Raw genomic sequence first — 25254 nt, forward strand, 5'->3', positions numbered from 1 at the left:
AATGGGAAAATTGCTTACTATACAAGGGTGAGGACCTGAGTTCGAATCCCCAGAACCTGCATAAAGCCAGTAATGTTGCCTGTGACCACAGTACTCCTCCAGGGGGATGGAGGCAGCAGCAGGAGAAGCTCCTGAACCTTCATTGAGACTGGAGCACACAGCAGCAAACAGGAAGTGCTGTCTCCAAGAGAAAGTTAAGGACCAACACTCCAGGTTATCTTTCGCTTCCACATATGTACACCTGCGCTCACACATGTGAACATAGATACTCACATGCACGCACACACATCATGCATACACATCACACACGTATAAAATGCATGGGAAAAACCCCTTAAAGCTATAGTAAGCCAATACGTTAAAAATGTTATTATGGGGGTCTGGAGAGATGGCTCAGCGGTTCACAGCACTGACTGCTCTTCCTAAGAACCCGGGTTCACTTCTCAGCACTCACACAGCAGCTCATAACTGTCTGGAACTCTAGTTCCAGGACATCTGACACCTTCACACAATTGCACATAAAATTAAGTTAAATAAACTGTAAACAATAGTATTGTGGGTCTAGGGAAATGGCTCAGCAGTTAGCATTGACTGCTCTTCCAGAGGCCATGAGTTCAGTTCCCAGCACCCACACAGAAGCTCTTAACCACCTGTAACTCAAATTCTAGGGGATCCGACCCCCTCTTTTGGCCACAGTGCCCACGTAGAAGTTGGAGGACAACTTTGGGGAGCCAGTGGGTCTTGGGGAGTGAACTCAGATGGATGGCTATCTTGGCAGCAAGGACTTTACCTATTAAGTCAATCTCCCTGGCCCCAACTGGGCTTTATTTTATGTTAACAAAAATAGCTGGACATTGCCTGAAGAACATGTTTCCCTGTGTTCTGAAGGAAAAAAAAAAAAGATCTTGTGAACAAGAGTGATAATAAATTTAAGTGGTTGAGGGGATAATTTCTTTGTTGTTTTTTTGTTGTTGTTTTAGTTTTAAATTTTTGTTTTATTTTACTTTTTTGAGATAGGATTTCTTTGTGTAACCCTGGCTGTTCTGGAACTTGCTCTGTAGACCAGGCTAGTCTCAAACTCACAGAGATCTGCCTGCCTCTGCCTCCTGAGTGCCTGTTTTAAATTTTGATTACATTTGTCTATCTGTCTATCTATCTATCTATCGTGTGTGTGTGTGTGTGTGTGTGTGTGTGTGTTTGTGTGTGTGTGAACACTCAAGATACTGCAGGAGTACAAAAGTCTGAGGTCAACTTGCAGGAATCACTTCTCACCTTCCATCAAGTGTGTCCTGGGGATCTAATCAGGACCTCAGGCTTGGAGGCAGGTGTACTTACCCACTAAAACACCTCACTAGCCCAAGGGGACAATTTCTTAGTCACACACCCAGATGACATTTCCAGGTATCTATGGATGACTAGCCTTGAGCCTCTTAACTGGGGCAAGATGGCTGTTAGGAGTTAGAGCATACAGTTAGGGTTTAAATCACTCTGCATAAATTTACTTCTGAAAAGCAAGCCAAGGTAGAGATTCCATCATTTGAGGTCTGGCCGGAAGTCCCTGAGGCTCATCTTCCCACCTCCTTGTATCTTCTTGCAGATCCAGGATTATAGTAACAACAAAGTATCCAGACCTGTGCCCAAACAGGTGCTTGATAACAGTGATTTGCTTTCTTTTTCTGATGCTTAAAACCCTCTGTGTGGGGTGTGGTCATAGACAAGGAGGCACACTGTTGTATATGTATAGTCAAAGCTTCTTGGGGCAGGGGGGCTGAGGCAGGAGGACCATTTGACCCCTCAAATGAGTTCCAGGCCAGCTTGGGCAACATAGGCCCTACAGAGCTTATATTAAAATTATCATGAGCACACAAACAAGGCTATCTGCATGCATTCTACTATAAATGTGACTCATGTCGCTCAGATATTGGCTGTGGTACCCTCTGATTTCTTTTAACTGGACGCACAGGATCTCACCATGTTCTCAACTGGGCCTGAGCAAGTTTAGTTTGATATCCCCCCCCCCCCCATCCGAGACAGAGTTTCTCTGTGTAGCTTTAGGAGCCTGTCCTGGAATTCACTCTGTAGCCCAGGCTGGCCTTGAAATCACAAAGATCCACCTGTCTCTGCCTCCCAAGTGCTGGGATCAAAGGTGTGTGCGCCACCACCGCCCAGCCAATTTGATCTTTTCAACGTTTTGCCTGGCCTGTGAAGAATCAGGCAGGCATCTAGTCCATGTCAATATAAAAAAATGCTTGTATTATTTACATGGCGGGATACAGGCACATAGATGTAATGATAGCGTGTGGTGTGCCAAAGACTCAAAATAGCGAAATGGCTTTCTAAATTGCAGTTTAAGTATTCTCAAATCACTGCTTTTCCCTAACAAGCCTGTGTCCTTACGACGCTGTCAGCACAATAAAAAAAGGAGGGATTATAGCTCTCCTCATTTTCTGGCTTCTGAATGTATGTCTTCTACCACGTGACAGAATATTTGTGACTAGCCACGTGGCTGTGGGCAAGCCAGGGTATTTTCAATTTGGAAAACATTTGTGTGTTGATGGGATTCAAGGCTTTGGGATGGACTTCTAAGAGATGACTCAGACAAGCCTTTAAAGAGAAGGGCATAATGGGTAGGGACTTTCAGCAGTCCAGGGTCTGAATTGTTTGAGAAGTGTAGGACATATTCAGGAGTGGGACTAGGAAAAGGTGTAAGGCCATGGTGAGAGTGCAGGAGGCTAAGGAGGCTGGACACTGTTAACTAAAGGGGTCATCAGGGATTGCGGCTCAGTGGAGGAATGTGTGAGGTTCTGGGTTTGATTTCCAGAACTGTAAAACAAATGAGCATGTAAGTAAGTAAATACATAGAGAAGTCCTAGCTGGGACAAGCACCATCCCTGCTCCTTCATCTTTGACGAAGGTGTTGAAGGAGGCAGTGTTTCCTGGCCATCTGCAGCTGAAAAAGAAAATGTGTGTTGTGTATGTATGCAGAGGCCAGAGGTCATTGTCGGTTTTCTGCAGGCCATTGAACTCCAGGGTCCTCTTGTCTCTGCTTCCTCAGGACTGAGATCCCAGCTACAAGCCCCTGTTTGCTCCTGCCTGGCTTTTGAATTATATTTCTTAATGTTTTTGTTTTAAAGATGTATTTATTTATTATGTACACAGAAGAGGGCGCCAGATCTCATTACATGGTTGTGAGCCACCATGTGGTTGCTGGGAATTGAACTCAGGACCTCTGGAAGACCAGCAGCTAGCGCTCTTAACCTTGGAGCCACCTCTCCAGCCCCTACTTCTTAATTTTTAAAGTGAGTGCTGGGGATTGGATTCAGGTCTGGGTGCTCGATGTGGCTTTATCAGCTGAGCCATGGTCTCCCTGTCTCATATAAATTCAGCTGACACTAAAAGAGCCAATACAAGGCGAAAACAAAAGAAATCATCTTTGCTCCAGATGTACCCACATAATAGAGGGTTATTTCCCCTTCTTTCTCCCTTTCCTCCTTTAGCCAATTTGCAGTTAAAAAAAAAGAAACAAAACAGGGCAAGATGGTCATATCCTGGGGCAAATGACTTTGTAAGGCCAAACCGCAAGTTGGTGTTTATGACTAGCTCAGACTCACACTAATGTGTGGCAATTGGATGCTTGTTAGGGACCTGGGATCCCTGTTGGTCGGGGGGGGGGGAGGGGTGGGGGACCAGTCCCCTCCTAATTGCCCATATGCTGTTTTACTTGGTGGCTCATCTGGGTGGAGGGAACTCTGGGAAGAGATGAATTCATTCTTAGTTACCTCACCAGACTGCTAATTTTCACTGGGGTGGCATAATTACTGCGGTCCCCAAATGGAGAGACAGCTATTCTGGCCAAGGGCAGCAGCTCTTGCCAGTACTAAGGCTGTCCTATCTGGGGTCCATGGAGCATGTGGCAAGCTTTGCTGAGATGCTCTGGGATTTGGGATACAGTGCATGCAGGGCCATTACTCTCCATCACCAGGAAGGCATGACAAAGGAGGAGCCTCTTCTGGGTTAAGGACAGGGGCCTGTGGCTTATCACAGACCTTTGACTAAACGGAGCTCAGCGGCAATTGTCATACTTAAGAAAGTCCAAGGTCCTGAGCCCAATCCCTAGCACCTAAATAAACAAGCAAATGACCCTTGGCTCCAGCCCCACCCCCAGCTGCTTTATACTTGGCTCACAAACAGGTCAGTCAGCACAGTTCCAGGCTCTTCTCCCTCTTCTCATGAACTCACTTGTTGGTGTGGCTTGGGTTGTCTTTCTCCTGAGGAAAAATGACCTAAAGCAAAAGTCAGAGGCTGCAAAAATAGCCAGTCTCTAGATGGGGAGGCTAAATTTCATTAGGGATAGGGCAAAAAAACTAATGTAAGTAGTTACTTTGTCTATTACCTGTAATGTTGATTTAATCACACACATACCCAACCCCCCACACACCATACCACACACATAGCATACCCCCCCCACCACACACACATACCATTAACCAACACCCACCTATCCATACCATACACAAACCACATACCACATTACATACCAACCACAACATACCATACCACATAACCACATACACACACACAACACTACACAGCACACCACACACACCACATATATACCATACCACACCACACACATACAACCACCCTACACATCAACACACACTATACCCCCACACTACCATCCAAACCCACACAACACAAAACAACCAACAACACATACCAACACAACATAATACATGCACACCACACACATACCATATCACACCTCACACACATATCACACCACACATACACCATAATACCACACACACACAAATACAACCACACGACACAAACCAACCATACCCATACTCACACATACACACACATACATAACACCCACATCACACACAAACACACACACATACACACAACACACACAACACACACACACACACACACAACACACACACACACACCCATAATATACTCACGCAGAAAACAACATACATCAAAACATCACACATCTCACAAACATACAGAACAAAACACAACCATCCCTCCCACACTAATGTGCTATAAATTAAAAAAAAAAAAAAAAGAAAGTGAAAATCTAGTGTTAGATAAAATCAGTGTTAGAATGCTTGCCTGGCAGCTAGATGCCCTGGATCAATCAATCAATCTTAACACTACAATAAATAAACAAACAAACAAATAAATAATGGAATAAATAAATACATAATGGAATAAACCTATAATGAGATCAAAATATAAAATTTCGTAAACAAATATGCAATAATGACTTAGCAGTCGCACAGAAGGTGGAGAGGTAGACAGCACAAGAGCCACACTTTCTTTGTTGCTGTTCCTTTTTCTGAGACAGGGTTTCACCGAGTCCAGGATGGCCTCACGCTGTGCTGATCTGGGACTGTAACTCAGTTGCTAGCTTGTTGGCCTGGCTTGTAGGAAGCCAAGGGTTTGATTCCCTGAGCTGTATAAATTACCCAGTTTATGGATGGCTCCCGGTTGGGATCCCAGCACTCTAGAAATAGAGGCAGGAAGATCAGAAATTTAAGATGATTTTCAACTATACAGGAAGTCAGAGACCACCCTGGGTGACATGAGACCTGTCTCAAAAACAAAACAAAACAACATCAGAAATGAAGACAAACAAAAACCTAGCTCTGTGGCTGAGGACGACCTTGAACTCCTGATCCTCCTGCCTGTACCTCCCAGGTGCCCGGACTTACAGGTACTAGAGAGCATGCCAGCTAATGCATGTGCTTTCTGCCTCTGTTTTCCCTCATATCCTTTTGTTACTTTTTTGACATTTATTTGTGTGTGTGTGTGTGTGTGTGTGTGCGCGCGCGCGCGCGCCTTTACCTGCTGAGCTGTCTCATGGACCCTCTTTTATATTTTTGGTTAGCATGCTAAGGAAAGGTTTTCACTGTAACATTTTCATATATGATCTGCATAAGAATCATTATACTTCTTGTTCACTCCATCCTGTTTATGTATTCCATTACCCCATCTTGTCCCTCTCCTTCAAATCTCTCTTTCTTCTCTTTCACTGTCCCTTTTTTTACTTTAATGTCTTACAGATACAGATGAAATACATAGTTTGCTTTTATTTTTAAGATTGGGTCTCAGCTGGGCATGGGGCCTCATGCCCATCCCAGCACTAGAGAAAGGGGTGGGGAGGCGAGATATTCGGTTCTCTGAGTTCAAGGCCAGCCTGGTCTACAAAGAGAATTCCAGGACAGCCAGGGTCACAGAGAAACCCTCCCTTGAAAAACAAAACAAAACAAAAACAAAAACAAAAACAAAACACACACACACACACACACACACACACACACACACACACACCCACCAAAAAAGATAGGGTTTAACTATGTATCCCTGGTTGGTCTCAGGAGCTCACTTTGTAGACCTGGATGGCTTTGAAATCACAGAGCTCCACCTGCCTTAGCCTCTTGAGTGTTGGGATTAAAGGCGTGCACATATGAGAGAAAATACACAAAGTCACACAGTTTCTTGACTAGTCCATATCACAGTGTCTGTTTTTTCACTTTATTTTTGCTTTTTTTTTTTTTTTTCTTTTGGCCTGGCATTTTAAACACAACCACCAGGAGATGCGGGTGGGGGCTGATTAACAAAAGAAAAGGCCTGCTGAGGAGGAATGTTTTTTTTGCCTAATACTCTAAAGCTGGATGGATTTAGAGCCCAGAGCATCTGTTATTGATGGCAAGTTGATGGCCTAAGAACAGAGAGAATTTTAGGTCAGGAATGTTTTGTGCAAAATCGAGGCTGCGCCTGGCCACTGGAAGATAACAGAGACGAATAATGGATCGAGATGGGATAAGTGGTCTGGCTAGGGTATGCTCCTCCCTCTCCTGCCCCAGCTGCCCTCGGAAGACAGGGAACAGACCTGCTTGTGTTTTTCTGACTTCCAATCACCTGCCTCCGTGTTTAGGCAGCAGACAGACTTGTGTTATAAACACAGCTCAGCAGAAAGCGCCCTTGGTCAAGTATGACATTTCTAGTATTATAATTCTTTTGATGTTTTTCACTATCCTTTACGTCCCTCACGATTCTATCTGGAACACACCACAGTGCCTAGACACAAAGTAGATGTCCAATACAAAATTTGATAAATAGGTTCCAATTTAGAGAAGAATTTGAGGGTCGTTGTAGAGCGACAAATGGCTCCCTTCTCTGGCGTCTGTCTCTCCCCATGAGTGCCTAGATGAAAGGACTGAGGTCATTCTTGGTTGCAGGATAGTTCAAAGGCTCTCCAGTGGGGTCAGGCCATGTTTTATGAAGCAACCCTGCCTTAAAGACAATGGCTGTTGGGTGGTAGTCACACACTTGGAAGCAAATGATTGTGATTTTGCCTTCTAGAACAGGGGTGTTTCCCTCAGCAGCTCCTTTTCACACCTGCACAAAAGGCCACAAGTAAGGGCTATCTTGGTCACAGCAACACTGTTTTGGTGTCAGAAAAGCCTGTGGTTTCTCTTACCAATCCCAGAAGACCTACAATCTCCTTGCTCTCAGTCCCTGGGGTCACTATGAGGTTCAGTACCTTTTTCTCTGCTTCTCATCTCCTTCCGAGCCCCAAATTCTTACCCAGATGTCAGCATCTGGGACAAACCAGCAACAACGTGAGAGTTGGGGTTAGGGATGAACACATATATCAGCCTAGGAATGGGCACGAAGGCTGAGGCTGGGGACGCAGCTTGGAGCACAAGGCTCTGGGTTCAGTTCCAGGGAAGGAGGGAGGACAGGGGTGAGGGAAAGCGAAGCAGTACTGCTGTCACTTTGAGGATAATGGCAGGAAATCATGTTTTGGTTTCATTTTTTGGTGTGTGTGTGTGTGTGTGTGTGTGTGTGTGTGTGTGTGTGTGTCTTCATGAATTCATGCACACCCATATGTGCACAGGTGTCCATGGAGACCCAAAAAGAGTTTCAGATATGTACCAGGCCTTTTTCTTTAGGGCCATCAACCAGCTCCCAAATCATGACACAGAGGCTTATTTTGAATGCTCAGCCTAGTTTAGGCTAGGCTCTGGCTAGCTCTTTTACCGTCAATTAACCTGTTTATTTACCTTTGCCTCGGGCCTGTTAACCTTCCTTCAGTCTTACTTTCTCTGCTGCTGGCGGCTGGCTGGGGCTGCCTGGCTTCTGGCCATGGGCGTGGCCCTCTTTCTCTTCTCCCTTCCTCTCTGGTTCTGCCTTCTCTGGAGCCTAGATTGCTCCCCCTATCAGCCCCAGGAACAATTGTTTACTATATTTATTATTGTGTGTGCATGGATGCAGGTGTGCACATGCCCTGGAGTGTGAGGGTCAGAGGAACAGCCTGCAGGAGTCACTTCTCTCTTCCGACCACGTGGGGCTCAGGGGTCAAACTCAGGTTGTCAGGCTTGGCCACAGGTACCTTTGCCCACTCATCTGTCATCCAGCCTGGTGATAATGTCTTTTTCCTTCCTTCCTTCCTTCCTTCCTTCCTTCCTTCCTTCCTTCTTTTCTTTCTTTCTTTTTTTTTTTTTTTTTTTGTTGTTGTTGCTTTTTTTTTTTCAAGACTGGATTTCTCTGTGTAACAGCTCTGACTGTCCTGGAATTCACGCCATAGCCCAGGCTGGCCTCGAACACACAGAGATCCACCTGCCTCTGTCTCCCCAGTGCTGGAATTAAAGGCTTGCACCACCACCACTGGCTGGTGATAATTTCTTATTCAACTCAAGTTATGAATAAGTAGTGACTGCATATAGGCTGTTGGTTTTAGTTTTTTTGTGGTGCTAGGGAATCTCAAATTCAGGGCCTCAAGCTTGCTAGGATTTATCATTAAGGGAGGGAGAGAGGGAGAAAAGGAGAAAGAAAAGAAGGAAGGAAGGGAGAGAGGGAGGGAGGGAGGGAGGGAGGGAGGGAGGACAGGCCAAGTAACATCTTCCATGTGCTAGGATTTCAGTTGTGTGCTACTATGTCCTCTATGTTCACTTTAAAAAAGATTGAGAGCAGGACGGTGGTGGCGCACGCCTTTAATCCCAGCACTCGGGAGGCAGAGCCAGGCGGATCTCTGTGAGTTCGAGGCCAGCCTGGTCTCCAAAGCGAGGCACAAAGCTAGACAGAGAAATTCTGTCTTGAAAAACCAAAAAAAGAAAGAAAAAAAAAAGGAAAAAAGATTGATAGAGGCTGGAGAGATGGCTTAGAGGTTAAGAGCACTGACTGACTCCAGGGGTTCTGAGTTCAATTCCCAGCAACCACATGGTGGCTCACAACCATCTGTAATGAGATCTGGTGCCCCCTTCTGGCGTTCAGGCATACATGCAGGCAGAACACTATAGCTAATAAATAAATCTTTAAATAAATAAATAATAGGGGGTGGGGATTTAGCTCAGTGGTAGAGCACTTGCTTAAGTGCAAAGCCCTGGGTTCGATCCTTAGCTCCACATACAAATAATAATAATAATAATAATAATAATAATAATAATAATAATAATATGATGCATGTAAGTGCAGTTGCATGTATGCCAAAGAGCACACATGGTTTCAATAGGAAAGCTTTCGAGGGTTCTCGTCTTCAATCGTGGGTTCTAGGAATGGAACTCAGTGGCTCAGGCTTGTGCTGTGAACACTGTTACCTATAGAATGATCACACCAGCCGGACATTCACTAGTTAAGAAAAGTTATCTATTTACTTGTTAGTGCGGGTGTGTTGCAGGGTGGGGGTGGGGTAAGTGCGTGGAGGTCAGAGGACAGGTCCTTTGTTGTTTCTTCTCTCTGTCCACCGCTGTTTCCTGAGCCATCTTTCCAGGCCCTTGCTCACTTTCTTTCTTTCTTTCTTTTTTTTTCCAGACAGGGTTTCTCTGTAGCTTTGGAGCCTGTCCTGGACTAGCTCTGCAGACCAGGTTGGCCTCGAACTCACAGAGATCCACCTGCCTCTGCCTCCCAAGTGCTGGGATTAAAGGCATGCGCCACCACTGCCTGGCTCCTTTGCTCACTTTTGATCTGCATTTGTTCTCATGTGTCTTTTAGGGAGTTGGGGGCTGGATTCCATGAACACACGTTTAGGCTGTTCTATATACTGTAAATGTTACAGCTCTGAGGGGGAAAGGTATCTTGGCATCTGGAGCCAAGGAATACCACAAAGTCACACCACACCCCAAGCCTCACACAAGAGATTTATTGGGAAAAACACAGGAGAGTGGCTGCCCTTGCTTGCAAGACAAGCCGCAAAGAAGTGAGCTGGAGGCAGGCTTTATATGGGGTTTCTCTCCAGCTCCACCTTGCCTACTTTTATATATTGCTGGGGATTGAACCCAGGGCTTCCTGCATGCTACCAACTGAGCTACAACCCCAGTCCTCAAAATACAATGAAAGACATCTTTCTGTTCATATTTACTGTTGAGACATACATGCAACAATTCCCAAGCAATTCTAAAAGCTCCTACAGTATTTATTACGATGACACATTATGATTCTATAACCCTTTTGTTTGTTGACAGGGTCTTCTTCTTCTTCTTCTTCTTCTTCTTCTTCTTCTTTTTTGAGACAGGGTTTCTCTGTGTAGTTTTGGTGACTGTCTGGGATTTCGTTTTGTATCCCAGGCTGGCCTCGAACTCATAGAGGTCCACCTGGCTCTGCCTCCTGAGTGCTGGGATTACAAGCATGTGAGCCACCACCGCCCAGCAACAGGGTTTTTCTTGCCCTGCAGCTCAGACTGGCTTCAAACTCACCATGTAGCTGAGGCTTGCCCTTCAACTCATGCTGCCCCTGGGATTTGTCAGATATGGGTTACACTGGTATAGAGAGTCTTTTCTCTTAGTTCTGGCTGTTTTGGAACTCACTCTGTAGACCAGGCTAGCTTCAAACTCACAGAGATCCGCCTGCCTCTGCTTCCTGAGTGCTGGGATTACAGGCCAGCTTAGAGTCTTTTCTGACAGAGCTTTTAAAATAGCTCCCTGTCTGACTGTGGTGGCACACACCTTTAATCCCATGGGAGGCAGAGGATAGCCTGGTCTACAGAGCGAGTTCCGGGACAGCCAAAGCTACACAGAGAAACCCTGTCTCGAAAAACAAACCCAAACCAACCAACTAAACAAAACACAGCTCCCTATCTCCCCTGCTTCCTGTTAAATGTTAAAAGTGCAGCTAGATAGAAATATAAAGTTTTAGTAACAAAGAGGTGCAGAGAAGGAGGGTCAAGTTGGATAAGCTCCCAAAATCTCAACTCCATGCTGGCAGGTGAGCATGCCACTGAGGGCAGGCTTTCCTGTTCTATTCACAGGGGAAAGGAGGAAGGAAAAGGAAGGGTACTAGGGGCTCAGATGGCATAGTACTAAGTCCTTGGGAGTTTGGAAGCACAGAGCTGTTGGAGGCTCCGCTGCTTTGGTGTTCCTCTGCCTGCCTCACTAAGTAGCTCTTGCAGCCCTCCAATTCACAGAGGTTGGCCAGCTTCTGCTTCTCAAGAGCTGGGGATCAAGGAGAGCACCACCATGCCCAGCTTGCCTGCAATTCTTTACTCATCATTGAGGTGCTGGAGAGAGCTCAAAGACACAATAGTGCAATGGAATCACAGCAAAAAGTAGCAGGGGGGACCCAATTTCTTTTTTTTTGATTGATGGAAGGACTGTCCACGTTGAGGGAGGGGGTTTCTTATTTCTCACACAGAGTATTATGATATGTGAAACCCTTCACTCCCCCTGTAAGGCTCTGCCCAAGGGAAAAGAGTTGGGACACCTGAATTGATGTTCACAGAACAGCTGACATTTAGGGGAACAGGTTCCGAGAGGACTGAGGGTATTGTCAACAGGAGTGCTGAGTCCAGCTTTTCTGGCACACGGTCTCAGCTTTGGGGTATAATAGCAACTACCATTTGCAGTGTGCCTACTGTGGGTCAGCCTCTTTGCAGAGCTAAAGTCTGTACCTAAGCCATTTAGACCGTGTTACCCCAATTTACAGAAGAGAAACCAGAATTCATCGTCTGGCGTAAGAGTCACTTGAGATTTCTTGACAAGAGGTCACAAACTGAGCCGATCAGGGACTGAATATAAACATCAATTTTACTTTTCCCAGAGCATCTCGATTTGCCGCTCCCTCCTTCAAGATTCTAATGCGCAGGCGCCGACTGTTCCGTCGTACGTCTTCGAGGGGGCCCCTTGCACAGGCTACGGTCGCCCTCTGCTGACGCAGTGCGGAAGCGCGCGGAGCGTGAACGTTAAGGACCCTAAGGGCGATGAGAGTCCTTTCGCCCGATAGATGGCGCCATGCGACGTACAGCGTAACTCGGAGTGTCTGGCCCTTCTATGAGGACTTCCTGTCTGATCTCTCTGGTTCATACTGCGGCGATCGACGTTCTTCAAGTCACAGTAAACAAAAGAGACGTGCGCCAACCCGGAAGTGGAAGCTGTAGTTCGCGTTCTGGCCGACCGGAAGGAGGCCGAAGGGAAGTTGTAGCCATGGCTGTGGCCGTGGCTACTGCCGGGGTCCTAATGGGCTCGGAGCCCGGCCCCGCGGAAGAGCTCGCTAAACTCGAGTATCTGTCCTTGGTGTCGAAAGTTTGCACGGAGCTGGACAATCACTTGGGCATCAACGACAAGGACCTGGGTGAGCTGAAGGAGGCCCCCACGGCCTTTCAGTTTGGGATGGGGGAGGCAGGAGAAAAGTGGTTACTGGGCCTAGTGTGTGTTTGTCATCGTGACTTGGGCTGCGGGAACCTGCGACAGGCGCCCCTGCTTGAGAGCCCTCCAGACCGAGCTGTTAGAAATCGTTTCTCAGAGCTGCCCATGCAGGCTGGGGGTACCAGCTCTGCTTGATTTTTGTTTTTCAGTTCTGGGTGGTTTAACGGCGTTAACAACAGCAGCAGCAGCCCCCGAAAAGATGATGATGGTGGTGATTAGGGCCGATATTTTCTAGAAGCTCACGAGATACTATTAATGGCTAGCTTTTCATCGACATTGTCTTGTTTGATCTTCGCTATCCCGAGGCGATGGTCAGCTTTGAGCTTTGAGCTGTGTTTTTGACTAGTCACATATTCTGCATTGTCTAGGGACGAACTATGACTAGGGAACCCAAGCAGAAATTAAGAAAGCCTAGGGACCCAGCTCACACATACGTAGATGGAGTCCTCTTGAAAATGAGAGGGCGTGCTTGTAAGTCAGGGGCATGTAGGGAGCAATTCCATTTGACAGGGACAGAGTTGCTTCATTTGTTGTCCCAGGAGAAAGTGGTTGTAGATGGATGGAGGAAAATTTAGAGATTGGTGGTAGTAAGATGAGTGAAAGTCACCTGTTTTTCATTTTTAAAAATTTTTTTCCTTTATTTTCCGTTTATGTGTATGGGTGTTTTGTCTACATGTGTGTCTGTGCATCATGTGGGTGCCTGAGGCCTGCAGAGACCAGAAGAGGGTTTCAGATTCCCGGGGATTAGAATTACAGACAGCTGTGGGCCAACTTGTGGGTATTGGGAATAGAACCTGAGTCCTCTGGAAGAGCAGCCAGTGCTACTAACCTGTGAGCCAGCTCTCCAGCCCCAAGTAGTTTCTTTTAAGTGCATGAGTGTTTTGTCTGCATGTGTGTCTGTGGGTCTGTGTGTCAGCTGCATGCATGGTGCAGGGCTTTGGATGCCTTGAAACTGTAGTTACAAATTGTTGTGAGCTGCCACGTGGGTTCTGGGAATCAAACTGAGGTCCTTTGGAAGAGCAGCCAGTGCTTTACCGCCCACTCCCCTGCAACAGGGTGTCTCTATGTAGTCCTGGCTGTCTTGGAACTCACTCTGTAGACCAGGCTGGCCTTGAACTCACAGAGATCCACCTGCCTCTGCCTCCCGAATGCTGGGGACACCACCGCTTGGCTTCAGCCAATGCTCTTAAGTGCTGAGCCATTGCCAGCCCCCTCCTGTCTGTCTGTCTATTTATCCCTCTCAGGTCTAGAACAAAAAATGAGACATCTGCTGGGCTCTGCCTCCCCAGTGCTAGAATTAAAGGTGTTGGCCAAGAAACCATGAACATGTTTTTTGTTTGTTTGTTCATTTGTTTTTGTTTTGGGGACAGGGTTTCTCTGTGTAGCCCTGGCTGTCCTGAAACTTACTCTGTAGACCAGGTTGGCCTTGAACTCACAAAGATCTGCCTGCCTCTGCTTCCAGAGTGCTGGGATGAAGGCATGCCCACCACTCCCTGACGAAGACAGCTTTTTAAATGAACATGTGAAGTCATCAGGTGGAGGATTCCAGAGAAGGGGAATGTTACAAGAGAGGTCAGGGGGAGCTGGGAATTAGTAGAGTGCATACATGGGCTATGGGGTCCATCTCTAGCACCACCAAAATAAATAATAAACAAACCACATCAACAAAACAACCCCAAGGGGCCACAGAAGTCAGATTTAGGACTTCAAGTGAACTCTTTTCTTACCGGAAATGGAATGTTACCTCTTTTCCTAGGTTAGCAGATGGCACCTAAGCTGTCCCACAGCCAGTATATGTCAGATCACACTTTCTCCCAGTCAGGTGTGCCTATTTTGTGCAGATTTAGCATCCCTAACCTGGAATAAAAAATCTGCCCACTTTGAGCTCCACCATGAATCTGTCAGTGTGAATGTACTTCTGCCAGCTTTGAGATTAGCTCTTTGAGTATATAATGTGCTAAATATGATTCATTTTCTCTCTACCTTTCTCTAAAGAACTTGGTTGAAGTCAGTATTGCCTGGGTTCCAGCCCTGGCTTCATCAATTATTGTGTAGGATGCTATTTCAAACATCAAGACAATAGCAACAGCCTACTTAGGTTGTTATAAAAATATTGGAAGTAACAGTGCTTGACAGACAAGCTTCAAAATATGTTAACTATAGGCACCCCCCCCCCCCCCCCCGAGACAGGGTTTCTCTGTATAACAGCTCTGCCTATCCTGAAACTCGATTTGTAGACCAGGCTGGCCTCGAGCTCAAACAGATCCACCTGTCTCTGCCTCCTGAGAGCTGGGATTAAAGGCGTGCGACCACCACCGCCCGGCAACTATAGGCATTCTTATTAACTTGCAGTTATTTGTAAACTCTGCCCATATAGTTGGGTGGTATTTGGCTTTTTCTGAATGTCATCAAAAGTTAATGGCAGTGCTGGGTTGTGGAGGCAGAACCAGGCGGATCTCTGTGAGTTTGAGGCCAGCCTGGTCTACAGAGCAAGATCGAGGACAGGCTCCAAAACTACATGGAGAAACCTTGTCTGGCAGCTGGGCAGGCACCTGTAGTCTCAGGCCTGGGGATGTGGAGGCTGGAGGACTAGTAATTCCAGAGTCATACATAGAGAATCGGAGGGTAGCTTGGGTGAGTATGTGAATCAGGGGTGACTCTGTCTCAAAAACATGTACAATAAATACATGTTAGTACATTTTTTCAAAGATTTATTTCTAACTATGTATTGTATGCTTGGATTCCCCCTAGAACTGGAATTATGAGCAGTTGTGAGCCTCCTGATGTGGGTGCTGGGAACTGAAATGAGGTCTTTTGCAAGCAGAGGATGTACTGTCTAATTGTTGAGCCATCTCTTCAGCCCCAATGCTGATCTTTTTTTTTTTTTTAATTTAAAATTTTTACTTCCTGGAGATAGGGCTCATTGGTTAAGAACACTCACTGCTTTTATGGGGAACTTGAATTCAGTCCCCAGCACTCACATTGGATGGCTCATAATCACCTATAACTGCAGCTTCAGGAAATCTGATGCCTTCTGGCCTCTAAGAGTATCTGCATACATATAGATATTTCTTCTTCTTCTTCTTTTTTTGTGGAGCTGAGGATCGAACCCAGGGCCTTGTGCTTGTTAGGCAAGCACTCTACCACTGAGCTAAATCCCCAAGCCACATGTAGATATTTCTTAGGTACCATTTTATTGCTGTGAAGAGATACCATAAGGTAACTTTTTTTTTTTTTTTTCCCCTGAGACAAGGTTTCTCTGTGTAGTTTTGGTGCCTGTCCTGGATCTCGCTCTGTAGACCAGGCTGGCCTCGAACTCACAGAGATCCACCTGGCTCTGCCTCCTGAGTGCTGGGATTAAAGGTGTGTACCACCATGCCGGCCCAAGGTAACTCTTATAAAATAAAGTGTTTGATTGGGGGCTTGCTTATAGTTTCAAAGGGTCCTAACCTTTGAAACCACAGGGAGTGTGGTTGTAGGCAGGTATGATGCTGGAGAAGTAGCTGAGAGCTCACATCCACATCCTGATTTACAGGCAGACAGAAAGACAACACACACATACACAGTATTCCTGGCATGGGCTTTTGAACCCCCCCCCCAGCACCACCCATGACACACCTCCTCCAACAAGACCACACCTCCTAATCCTTCCCAAAGAGTTCCACTAACTGGGAACCAAGGAGTCAAACATATGAGCCTATGGAGGCCTTCTCATTCAAACCTCCACACTTACTCAGCTGAAGATTGTATCATCTAGTAATAGCTAGCTGACTTCTTTTGTATAGATTGGGTCTGACCTTCTAGAAAGTGTGTGTGTGTGTGTGCGTGTGTGTGCGTGTGCGTGTGTGTGTGTGTGTGTACATGGGCTTGTGTTTTTCATATGTTGCCCCTTCAGAAACTGTGTGGCAGTGTGCATAGTTCTAGCTTTATGGTGAGAGGGTATGTATGTACTGTCTGGGACAAATCTTTTCCTAGTTTATATGCATTCTAGAGCTTAGTTGAACATTTGGAGTAATGTCTTCATTTATAAAACCCACCAGAACATACATGAGCAATCTCATCTCAGCCATTTACACTTTCCTCCTTTGGGGCTTTTTTCTTGCCCACTAGTCCACTTGCACTCCCAGGAGTGTTCGTTCGTTTGTTTGTTCGTTTGTTCGTTCGTTCGTTCGTTCGTTCGTTCCTTCTTTCCTTCCTTCCTTCGTTCGTTCGTTCCTTCCTTCCTTCCTTCCTTCCTTCCTTCCTTCCTTCCGTCTTTTAAGGTAGCGTCCCATGGCAGCATCCCACTCTATAGCCCTGGCTGGCCTAGAACTCACTATATAGCAAAGACCAGGCTGGACTCAGACTCAGAGATCAGTCTGTCTTTCCCTGCTGGGATTAAAGGCATGCCTATATGGTTTCCTTTTTTATTTATTTTTCGGTGCGTGTGTGTGTTTTGCCTGCATCTATGTTGTGCACCACTTTGTGTAGTGCCTGTAGAAGTCAGGAGAGGGTTTGGACCCCTTGAAACTTAGAGACAGCTGTGAGCCTCTAATTAAGTGCTGAGAACTGAATCCAGGTCCTCTGGAAGAGCAGCCAGTGCTCATGACTGCTAGGCCATCTCTCCAGCCTTCCTCTTCCTCTTCATTCACTGTCTTTATTTCAGTGTCTATCCCTGATGCAGTCCTTCGTCTTGGGACATAAGAACTTGGAATGGGTGGTCCTGAACTCACATCTGTGGCCTGGTACAAGCATGCTTTTGCTGTTTCTTCTCCTTATCTTATTTTCAGTCTGCTTTTCCTGGTGCTCTGGACTTCCTCACTGTTTCTCTAGCCCCCGTGCCTAAACTAAAAGGCCTGCCTTTCCTCAACCCCCCTAGCAGCTGCCAGGAATTTCAGCTTGCCTGTCCTATTGTTTGCTCCCAAACACTAAATACATTTTTCTTGAGCTTCAAAAACTAAATAAAAATAGTTTCCTGGGGCTGGAGAGACGGCTCAGCAGTTAAGAGCAGGCCTGCTCTTCAGAGGACCTGAGTTAGAGTCCTGACACCACACCCATATGGTGGCTCACCCCATCTGTAACTCCAGTCACACAGGATCAGCACCCTCTTCTGGCTTCTGCAGGCACCAGGAGTGAGTGTGGTATACAGACATACATGCAGGCAAAACACCTGTCTTAGTTAGGGTTTCTTTCTTTTTCTTTTTCCTTTTTTTTTTTTTTTTTCGAGACAGGGTTTCTCTGGGTAGCTTTGCGCCTTTTTCCTGGAACTCACTTGGTAGACCAGGCTGGCCTCGAACTCACAGAGATCCGCCTGCCTCTGCCTCCCAAGTGCTGGGATTAAAGGCGTGCGCCACCACTGCCCGGCAAGTTAGGGTTTCTATTACTGTGAAGAGACAGCATGACCACCTCTTATAAAGGAAAACATTTTATTGGGTGGCTTACAGTTCAGAGGTTCAGTCCATTATCATTATGGTGGGACATGGTGGCATGCAGGCAGACATGGTGCTGGAGAGGTAGCTGAGAGTCCTACATCTTGCACAGGTAACAGGAAGTGAATTGAGACACTGGGTGTTATCTTGAGCATTTGAGATCTCAAAGCCCACCTCCACAGTGACACACTTCCTCCAGCAAGACTATATGTACTCTAACAAAGTCACATCTCTTAATAGTACGACTCCCTTTGGGGGCCATTTTCTTTCAAACCACAGCAGCTATACACATAAAATAAACCATTAAAAAAATAGGTTTTGTTTTTTTTTTTTCCTTTGCTCCAAGTAGATTGTAGTTTTTAAGACATTTGGGTAATCTGATTATTTTTTTTTAATATACTTAAAACAATTTCTGGATGGAGTTCCCGTTTTTAATTCCTTTAATTTTTTTTTCATTTACAGCTGAATTTGTGATCAGTCTTGCTGAGAAAAATACCACCTTTGATACTTTTAAGGCTTCCCTGGTCAAAAATGGTGCAGAATTCACAGTATGTATATCTGAAGATTTTTTTTTTCTTTTTGTTTTGATATTGCTACTGGATTTATATTTTGATAGGACTAAAGGATTTTCAAGTAGGAAGGAGACAGTTTGTACATACCAATTAAATAAGCCATCAAATGTGTAATGTACCATACTGGTGAGAGAGCCAGATTTCCAATGATGCTTTCCTAGGAGAATTTCCATCATTAAGTCTCTGAGGATGTTTACATTCTTGTTCTGTGAATCAGGAAGTCAGGAACAAGAGTCTAGGTTTTGGAGGCAGTTTTAAAAGATGGGAAATAAAATGGTCCCTGGGCATGGTCTAAGCCAATGATTCTCAACCTCCCTAATTCTGTGATCCTTTAATACAGTTCCTCATGTTGTAGTGACTCCCCCAGCCATAAAATTATTTTCATTGCTACTTTATAACCATAATATTGCTACTGCTATGAATTGCAATATAAATATCTGTGTTTTCTGATGGTCTTAGGTGACCCCTGTGAAGGGGCTGTTTGATCCCAAAGGGGTTGCACCCCCAGGTTGAGAACCACCGGTTTAAGTTATTACCGTAGCTTCCCAGGGTGGCCTTCCATGCTTTCTTGCTTTAGCCAGCTCAGTTCAAGTGCATGAGCACACTTCCCTGCAGCACATCCTTTGCCTTCCTTGTAAGATTCAGTCACTGATCCAGAGCTGACTTGGTCTGTCTTGTACTTCTTTTCTTCAAAGGATTCTCTTATTAGCAACCTGTTGCGTCTTATACAGACCATGCGTCCTCCAGCAAAGCCTTCTACTAGCAAAGGTAAGCAGCGCTCCCAGCTGAGCTGAGTCTCCAGAAGGGTCTGGATGGTGACCACCCTGTAAACTGCACCTTGCTTTCAGCTGTTGCTAAGCAAAGGAATGCTCTAGTTAGATTCTGAGACATTCAGTTGAGGACTGACCTGCTCCCTCCCTTCCTTCATGGGCACAGAGCTTGTTGAGGCTTTTATAGCCTTAGAGTCAGATAATTAAATTGTTTCTAGTAGTTATGTGATTAATATGTAGCAAAATACTATTTGGTTTTCACTTGATACAACTCTAAAGTTGAAGTTATTTTATTAACCCGGTAATAATATTAATATATCTTTTTTTAACCCTTTCATGCTCCTTAATGAACTAAGATCCAGTTGTTAAACCCAAAACTGAAAAGGAGAAGCTGAAGGAACTCTTCCCTGTCCTTTGCCAGCCAGACAACCCTTCAGTTCGGGTACGGATGCTATCTGGGGAATGTCTGTCCTCGTGTGTGCTTTGTCCATTCTCATCTCCTTAGTGACTGTATGAATTTTAATTTTGTCCATTGTATGATGTTTTTCCAAGAATGGTACTCAAGGGCAATGAGCTTGGGGGCTCGGGGAAGCAGTGGTGAGGGATATGAAATGACTTAAGATTCTGGCCAAGATGCCCAGGGTATAAAATTAGAATTACATATTAAAAGATGTAGTTATTGGAATGTTTTCATTTGTAAAAATTTCGGTGGGGATTTAGCTCAGTGGTAGAGCACTTGCTACCAAGCGCAAGGCCCTGGGTTCAATCCTCACTCAGCTCAAACAAAAAATTTTCATTTTAGGCTAGATGTGCTGGTGAATCCCTTTAATTCTAGTATTTGGGAGGCAGAGGCAGGTGGATCTCTGAGTCCAAAGGTAGCCTGGTTTACATATCAAGTTCCAGGACAGCCAGGGCTACCTAAAGAGATTGTTTCAAAAAAAAAAAAAAAAAAAAAAGTCCATTTTAGAAAGAATTTACTGAGTACCTGTTAATCTCAGAGATTTGAGGAGAAAGACCACGACCTAAATCATGGCCAAATTAATTAAAGCAATCCTTTTAATTGGTGTACATGGGCTGCCTGTCCCTAAGGCAAAATTCAAGAGATCAGCATTGGACATGGAGAAGATAAGGTTTTATAGTTCATGGGTTGGGGGTTTCCAAATGGGGGATTTGGCAGGCAAATAGATGGGGTTACAGAAGCAGAACATAACAAGGTGGTCATAACAACTCCCTGAAACAAAGGTACTGTTGCAAGGTAGTCATAACAGTTTTTTGAAACAAAGACATGTTTGGCATTCCTGGAACAGGCAGTACAGAACCATTTGTAGTTAAGGTTACAGGTGGGACGTAACCCAGTCCTTGAGAAATAGATTTAATCATAAACAGGAATGAACCTGGTTTGTCTTTACTATAAGATGGCTTTCAAGCCCAAGATGGAGGCAGGCTGGTTCATCATATCTGCTGTGTGTGAAGCACTACTCTTAAGTACCAGGTTAAGTAACAATAAAGAGAACAGATAAGATTTTCTGTCCTTTTGCAAATTATATGCTATTTTTGGGAGGGAGAATAGGAAATTAGCATGTAAGTAGCTTGCCTAGTGGGAAAGAGATGGGCAGTAAACAAATGGGTGTCAGTGTACCCTAATATCTACAGGGGGTTGGTTCCAGAACTCCCAGGCACCAAGATCTGATAACTCAAGTTCTTCAGGCATATATTTGCATATAGCATACATGCATCCTCTCACATGCTTTACATCATTGCCAGATTACCCAGTACAGTGGAAGCACTATGTAAGTAGTTGCTGGGCCATATTGCTTAGGGGGTCAAGGAAACCTGTAAATACACAATTGACTAAGTCCAGGATGTTGTCGGTACGGAGGGTCAATAGTGTGTGTCACAGCAGAGAGCAGTAAGAACTATGGAAAGTAATGAAACGGGGAAGCGAGGAAGGGAACGCAGGGAGACTGTTGATTTTTAAAGTTCTGATGTCTGGAGCCGGAGAGATGACTCAGTGGGTAAAGGTGCTCCCCACCACACCTGACACCCCGAGTTTGATCCCAGGGTAAAGGTGCTTGCCACCACACCTGACACCCCGAGTTTGATCCCAGGGCCCACATCATGTGGGAAGGAGAGAACTGACCTCCGCAGGTTCGTGATGTGACAGTGGGCCGAGTTTTTTCTTCTCATTACTTCGTTGGTCTCTGACCTTGCAGACCATGTTGGATGAGGAAGACGTGAAAGTCGCTGTGGATGTTTTGAAAGAGCTGGAAGCTTTAATGCCCAGTGCAGCAGGCCAAGAGAAACAAAGAGACACTGAACACAGGTATAGCCTTGTGTCCCTGTCCTGTTCGTTTGTATACTATGACAGTTGGAGTTCATGGACCTATTAAGCAAACCCCGGGACGAGTGTGTGGATTCTTGACTGGCTGTGTACTAGATTGGGTTTTCATTGTTCCATGCCACAAAGGTATTCCGAAGTTAGAAATGGGAGCTGAGGGAGGCCAACTCTGCCTGTGGCCTGAGTTTACTGGCCTGTGGGGGTGTGGTGGTCGTGAAACTCCCCTCCAGTTCAGCAGTTAGAGGGCCGAGCTTACACATAGTGGCACTGTGCTGGGTGCTTGGGGATGCAGAGATGAAACTGGGTTGATTTATTTTTCAAACAGGTACTTGTTGATTTATTAGGGACAGGACAAAGAAGAAGAAGAGGAGTCGGAGCCGAGACCGCGACAGAGACCGGGACAGGGACCGAGACAGGGACCGAGAGCGAGATAGAGACCGAGACAGAGACAGAGAGCGAGATAGAGACAGAGACCATAAGCGGAGACATCGATCCCGCTCCCGGTCACATTCCAGGACCCGGGAGAGGACTAAGGGGAAGTCAAGATATCGGTCCAGGAGCAGAAGTCAGAGTCCCTTCAAAGATCGAAAGGATCGGGAAAAGTATGGGGAGAGGAATCTGGACAGATGGCGGGATAAGCATGTGGACCGCCCTCCCCCTGAAGAGCCTGCCATTGGGGACATCTACAATGGCAAAGTGACCAGCATCATGCAGTTTGGGTGCTTTGTGCAGCTGGAGGGCCTAAGGTAACGGTTGGGTACTCTTTCATGTCAGTGATGGCAAAACGTCTCTTACTGCTTTGTGTTTGTATTCTAAGAAACTGTGAACTGTTACACTTTAGTCATTCAGGTATTCAGGGGTTCTTGCAAAGTTTTACTTTTTGTTATTTTTTAAAATATATTTTATTTTTGAGATAGAGTCTATCTGCCCTAGCTGACTTAGAATTCTCTATGTAGACCAGGCTGTCCTCGAACTCACAGAGATCCACCTGTCTCTGCCTCCCAGTTGCTGGGATTAGAGGTGTGTGCCACAGTGTCCAGCCTTTTTGTTGATTTTGGGGTTGTGTTTTTTTGTGGTGCTGTGCTTTGAACTTAGGGCCTTGAGTATACTAGGCAAGTTCCCTGCCACATTCTTAGCCTTAGATTCTTTGTTGATTTTGAAATGTCCCAGAGCTTTTATCCCTTCCTCTGAGCTCGGGAGATCTGCCCTCTGCTGGTTGTGACAGTGGAGACTTGATGTCTCCTTCCCTCTCAGTCAGTGTCCTCTTCTGGAGAGTTGTAATGCTAACACTGTTTTATTGTTTGACCAGCTTCTTGGTGCTGCTTTGTGAGCTTAAGCCCCTTCCTCCTTTCCTTCCTTCCTTCCTTCCTTCCTCTTCTTTCCTTCCTTCCTTCCTTCCTTCCTTCCTTCCTTCCTTCCTTCCTCCTCTTTCCTTCCTTCCTTCCTTCCTTCCTTCCTTCCTTCCTTCCTTCCTTCCTTCCTTCCTTCCTTCCTTCCTTTCTTATTTGTGTGTTATATGCATGTGTGCATGTTCATGTGTGAAGGTGTGTGTGCCTGTATATGAGGGTACACACGGAAGCCATGTGTTGATGTTGGATGTCTTCCACAGTTGCACTCTGTTTATTTGTTTGTTTTGGTTTTTGGAGACAGTTTCTCTGTAGCCTTGGCTATCCTGAAAGGATATCCCTGTAGACCAGGCTGACCTTGAACTTGAGATCCTCTGGCCTCTGCCTCTTGAGAGATGGTATTAAAGGTGTGTACCACCACACCCAGCTTTTACCTTAGCTTTTGAGACAGGGTCTCTCACCACTCCTGGGGTGCTGATTAGGCTAGCCTGGTCTGCCAGCAAGCACTGGGGTCCTCCTGTTGCTGCCTCCCCGTGCTGGGGTTACAGGCATGCACTGTGGCGTCTGTTCTCTTCTTTTGCTTTTGAGACAGTGTGTCATGTAGTCCTGGCTACCCTGGAACTCACAGCGATCCTCTGCTGGGTTGAACGGCATGTGTTACCGCACCGGTCTGGCTTTGTTATGTGGTGCTGGGTCCAGACTCAGGTCCTCACGATTGTGCCGTGGGCACTTCACCTGCCGGGCCAGCTCCCTTGTTTTTAGACAGAGTCCCACCGTTGTAAACAGTGCATGGAGCCTCAGACTTGCTGTGCAGCCCAGCTGGACTGCAGTTCACCATCTTCCCACCTTGCCTCCTAGGGCAAAGGTCTCAGTCTGTGAAGACTGTTTTGTGCAGTCCCAGCAGGAGTAGAAGTCATTAGGGGAAAGGTTCCTTTTGGCACATTCCAGAAGTGTCTGACTTTCTCTCAGGAAGCGGTGGGAAGGCCTGGTGCACATCTCTGAGCTCCGACGGGAAGGCCGAGTGGCCAATGTGGCTGATGTTGTGAGCAAAGGCCAGAGGGTGAAGGTCAAAGTACTGTCCTTCACTGGGACCAAGACCAGCCTGAGCATGAAGGTGGGTGATGTCTAGTCTGTTTCCACAGCCGATGGCCTAGGGTGTGTTGAGACAGCACATGAACAGCACCCTTGTTATTGTGCCCTAGGATGTGGATCAAGAATCAGGAGAGGATCTAAACCCAAACCGACGCCGAAATCTTGTTGGGGAGACCAACGAGGAGACGTCACTGCGGAACCCTGACAGACCCACCCACCTCTCCCTCGTCAGTGCGCCTGAGGTAGAGGATGACTCGCTGGAGCGCAAGCGACTCACCCGGATCTCTGACCCGGAGAAGTGGGAGATCAAACAGGTGGGGCTCAGAGGCGTTCAGCATGTAGCACGGTGGGTAGGAGTGTGGGCCTAGACTAGCAGCCTGTGGTGGCTTCTGTCCACTTAGTAGTTGTGTGAGCCAAGTTATTGCACCTAGTACCCTCAGTGCCCTTAATCTGTCCACCAGGGCCAGTGGTGGCAGTGTGGGATCAGCAAAGTGAACAGAGTTGAAACTTAGTGCTACCTAGCCTGTGCAGATTGTAATTTTGACTTCGTTGTTATTTTCCTCGTTCTCGTGAGCTTTAGAACGATGGTGTGTCAAGCCCCGTGTAACACTAGCTCAGCAAAGACAGTATTTCATAGTTCCTGCCCTTAGGGAACTCACTGTCCAGTGGAGGAGAGACAGTGTCAGACATGAAACTGTAGGGCTACGTGCCACGTGATCAGGGTGTGCTGGGTGCTGTGGCAATAAGGGAAGGCCTGGTAACCCTTCCTGGGGACGATACCCCCAGCCCATGCCTTAGGACCATGTTGTGCTGTTCCCTGGGGATGGGATGTGTGTCTCTTTCTTGACCTGACATGCTGGGTTCCAGGAGAAGACAGATTGGTTTCCTTGTGTGAGATCCCTGGAGTTAGCACTGGGACAGAGTCTTGCTCCTAGTGCAGATCTTAGTTACAGATGCCGCCTTCTGCTCTTCACTAGATGATTGCTGCCAACGTGCTTTCCAAGGAAGAGTTTCCAGACTTCGATGAAGAGACCGGCATTCTCCCCAAGGTGGATGATGAAGAAGGTAG

The 25254-nt window shown here is 46.2% G+C and overlaps 1 protein-coding gene across 1 annotated transcript in view; it reads left to right on the plus strand.

The window, feature by feature from the left end:
* The first annotated feature begins 12399 nt into the window (after positions 1 to 12399).
* Dhx8 (DEAH-box helicase 8) overlaps positions 12400 to 25254 on the plus strand; it is a 38899-nt gene continuing 26044 nt past the window's right edge. The window contains exons 1-9 of the mRNA XM_036195717.1: positions 12400 to 12585; positions 18530 to 18615; positions 19335 to 19407; positions 19766 to 19851; positions 21623 to 21732; positions 22092 to 22493; positions 24063 to 24207; positions 24296 to 24499; positions 25163 to 25250. Coding sequence (XP_036051610.1) covers positions 12438 to 12585; positions 18530 to 18615; positions 19335 to 19407; positions 19766 to 19851; positions 21623 to 21732; positions 22092 to 22493; positions 24063 to 24207; positions 24296 to 24499; positions 25163 to 25250 — 1342 coding nt within the window. The 5' untranslated portion in view covers positions 12400 to 12437. The remainder of the gene's footprint in view (positions 12586 to 18529; positions 18616 to 19334; positions 19408 to 19765; positions 19852 to 21622; positions 21733 to 22091; positions 22494 to 24062; positions 24208 to 24295; positions 24500 to 25162; positions 25251 to 25254) is intronic.

This window comes from Onychomys torridus, chromosome 8 (genome assembly GCF_903995425.1).
Source record: "Onychomys torridus chromosome 8, mOncTor1.1, whole genome shotgun sequence".
Lineage (NCBI taxonomy): Eukaryota > Metazoa > Chordata > Mammalia > Rodentia > Cricetidae > Onychomys > Onychomys torridus.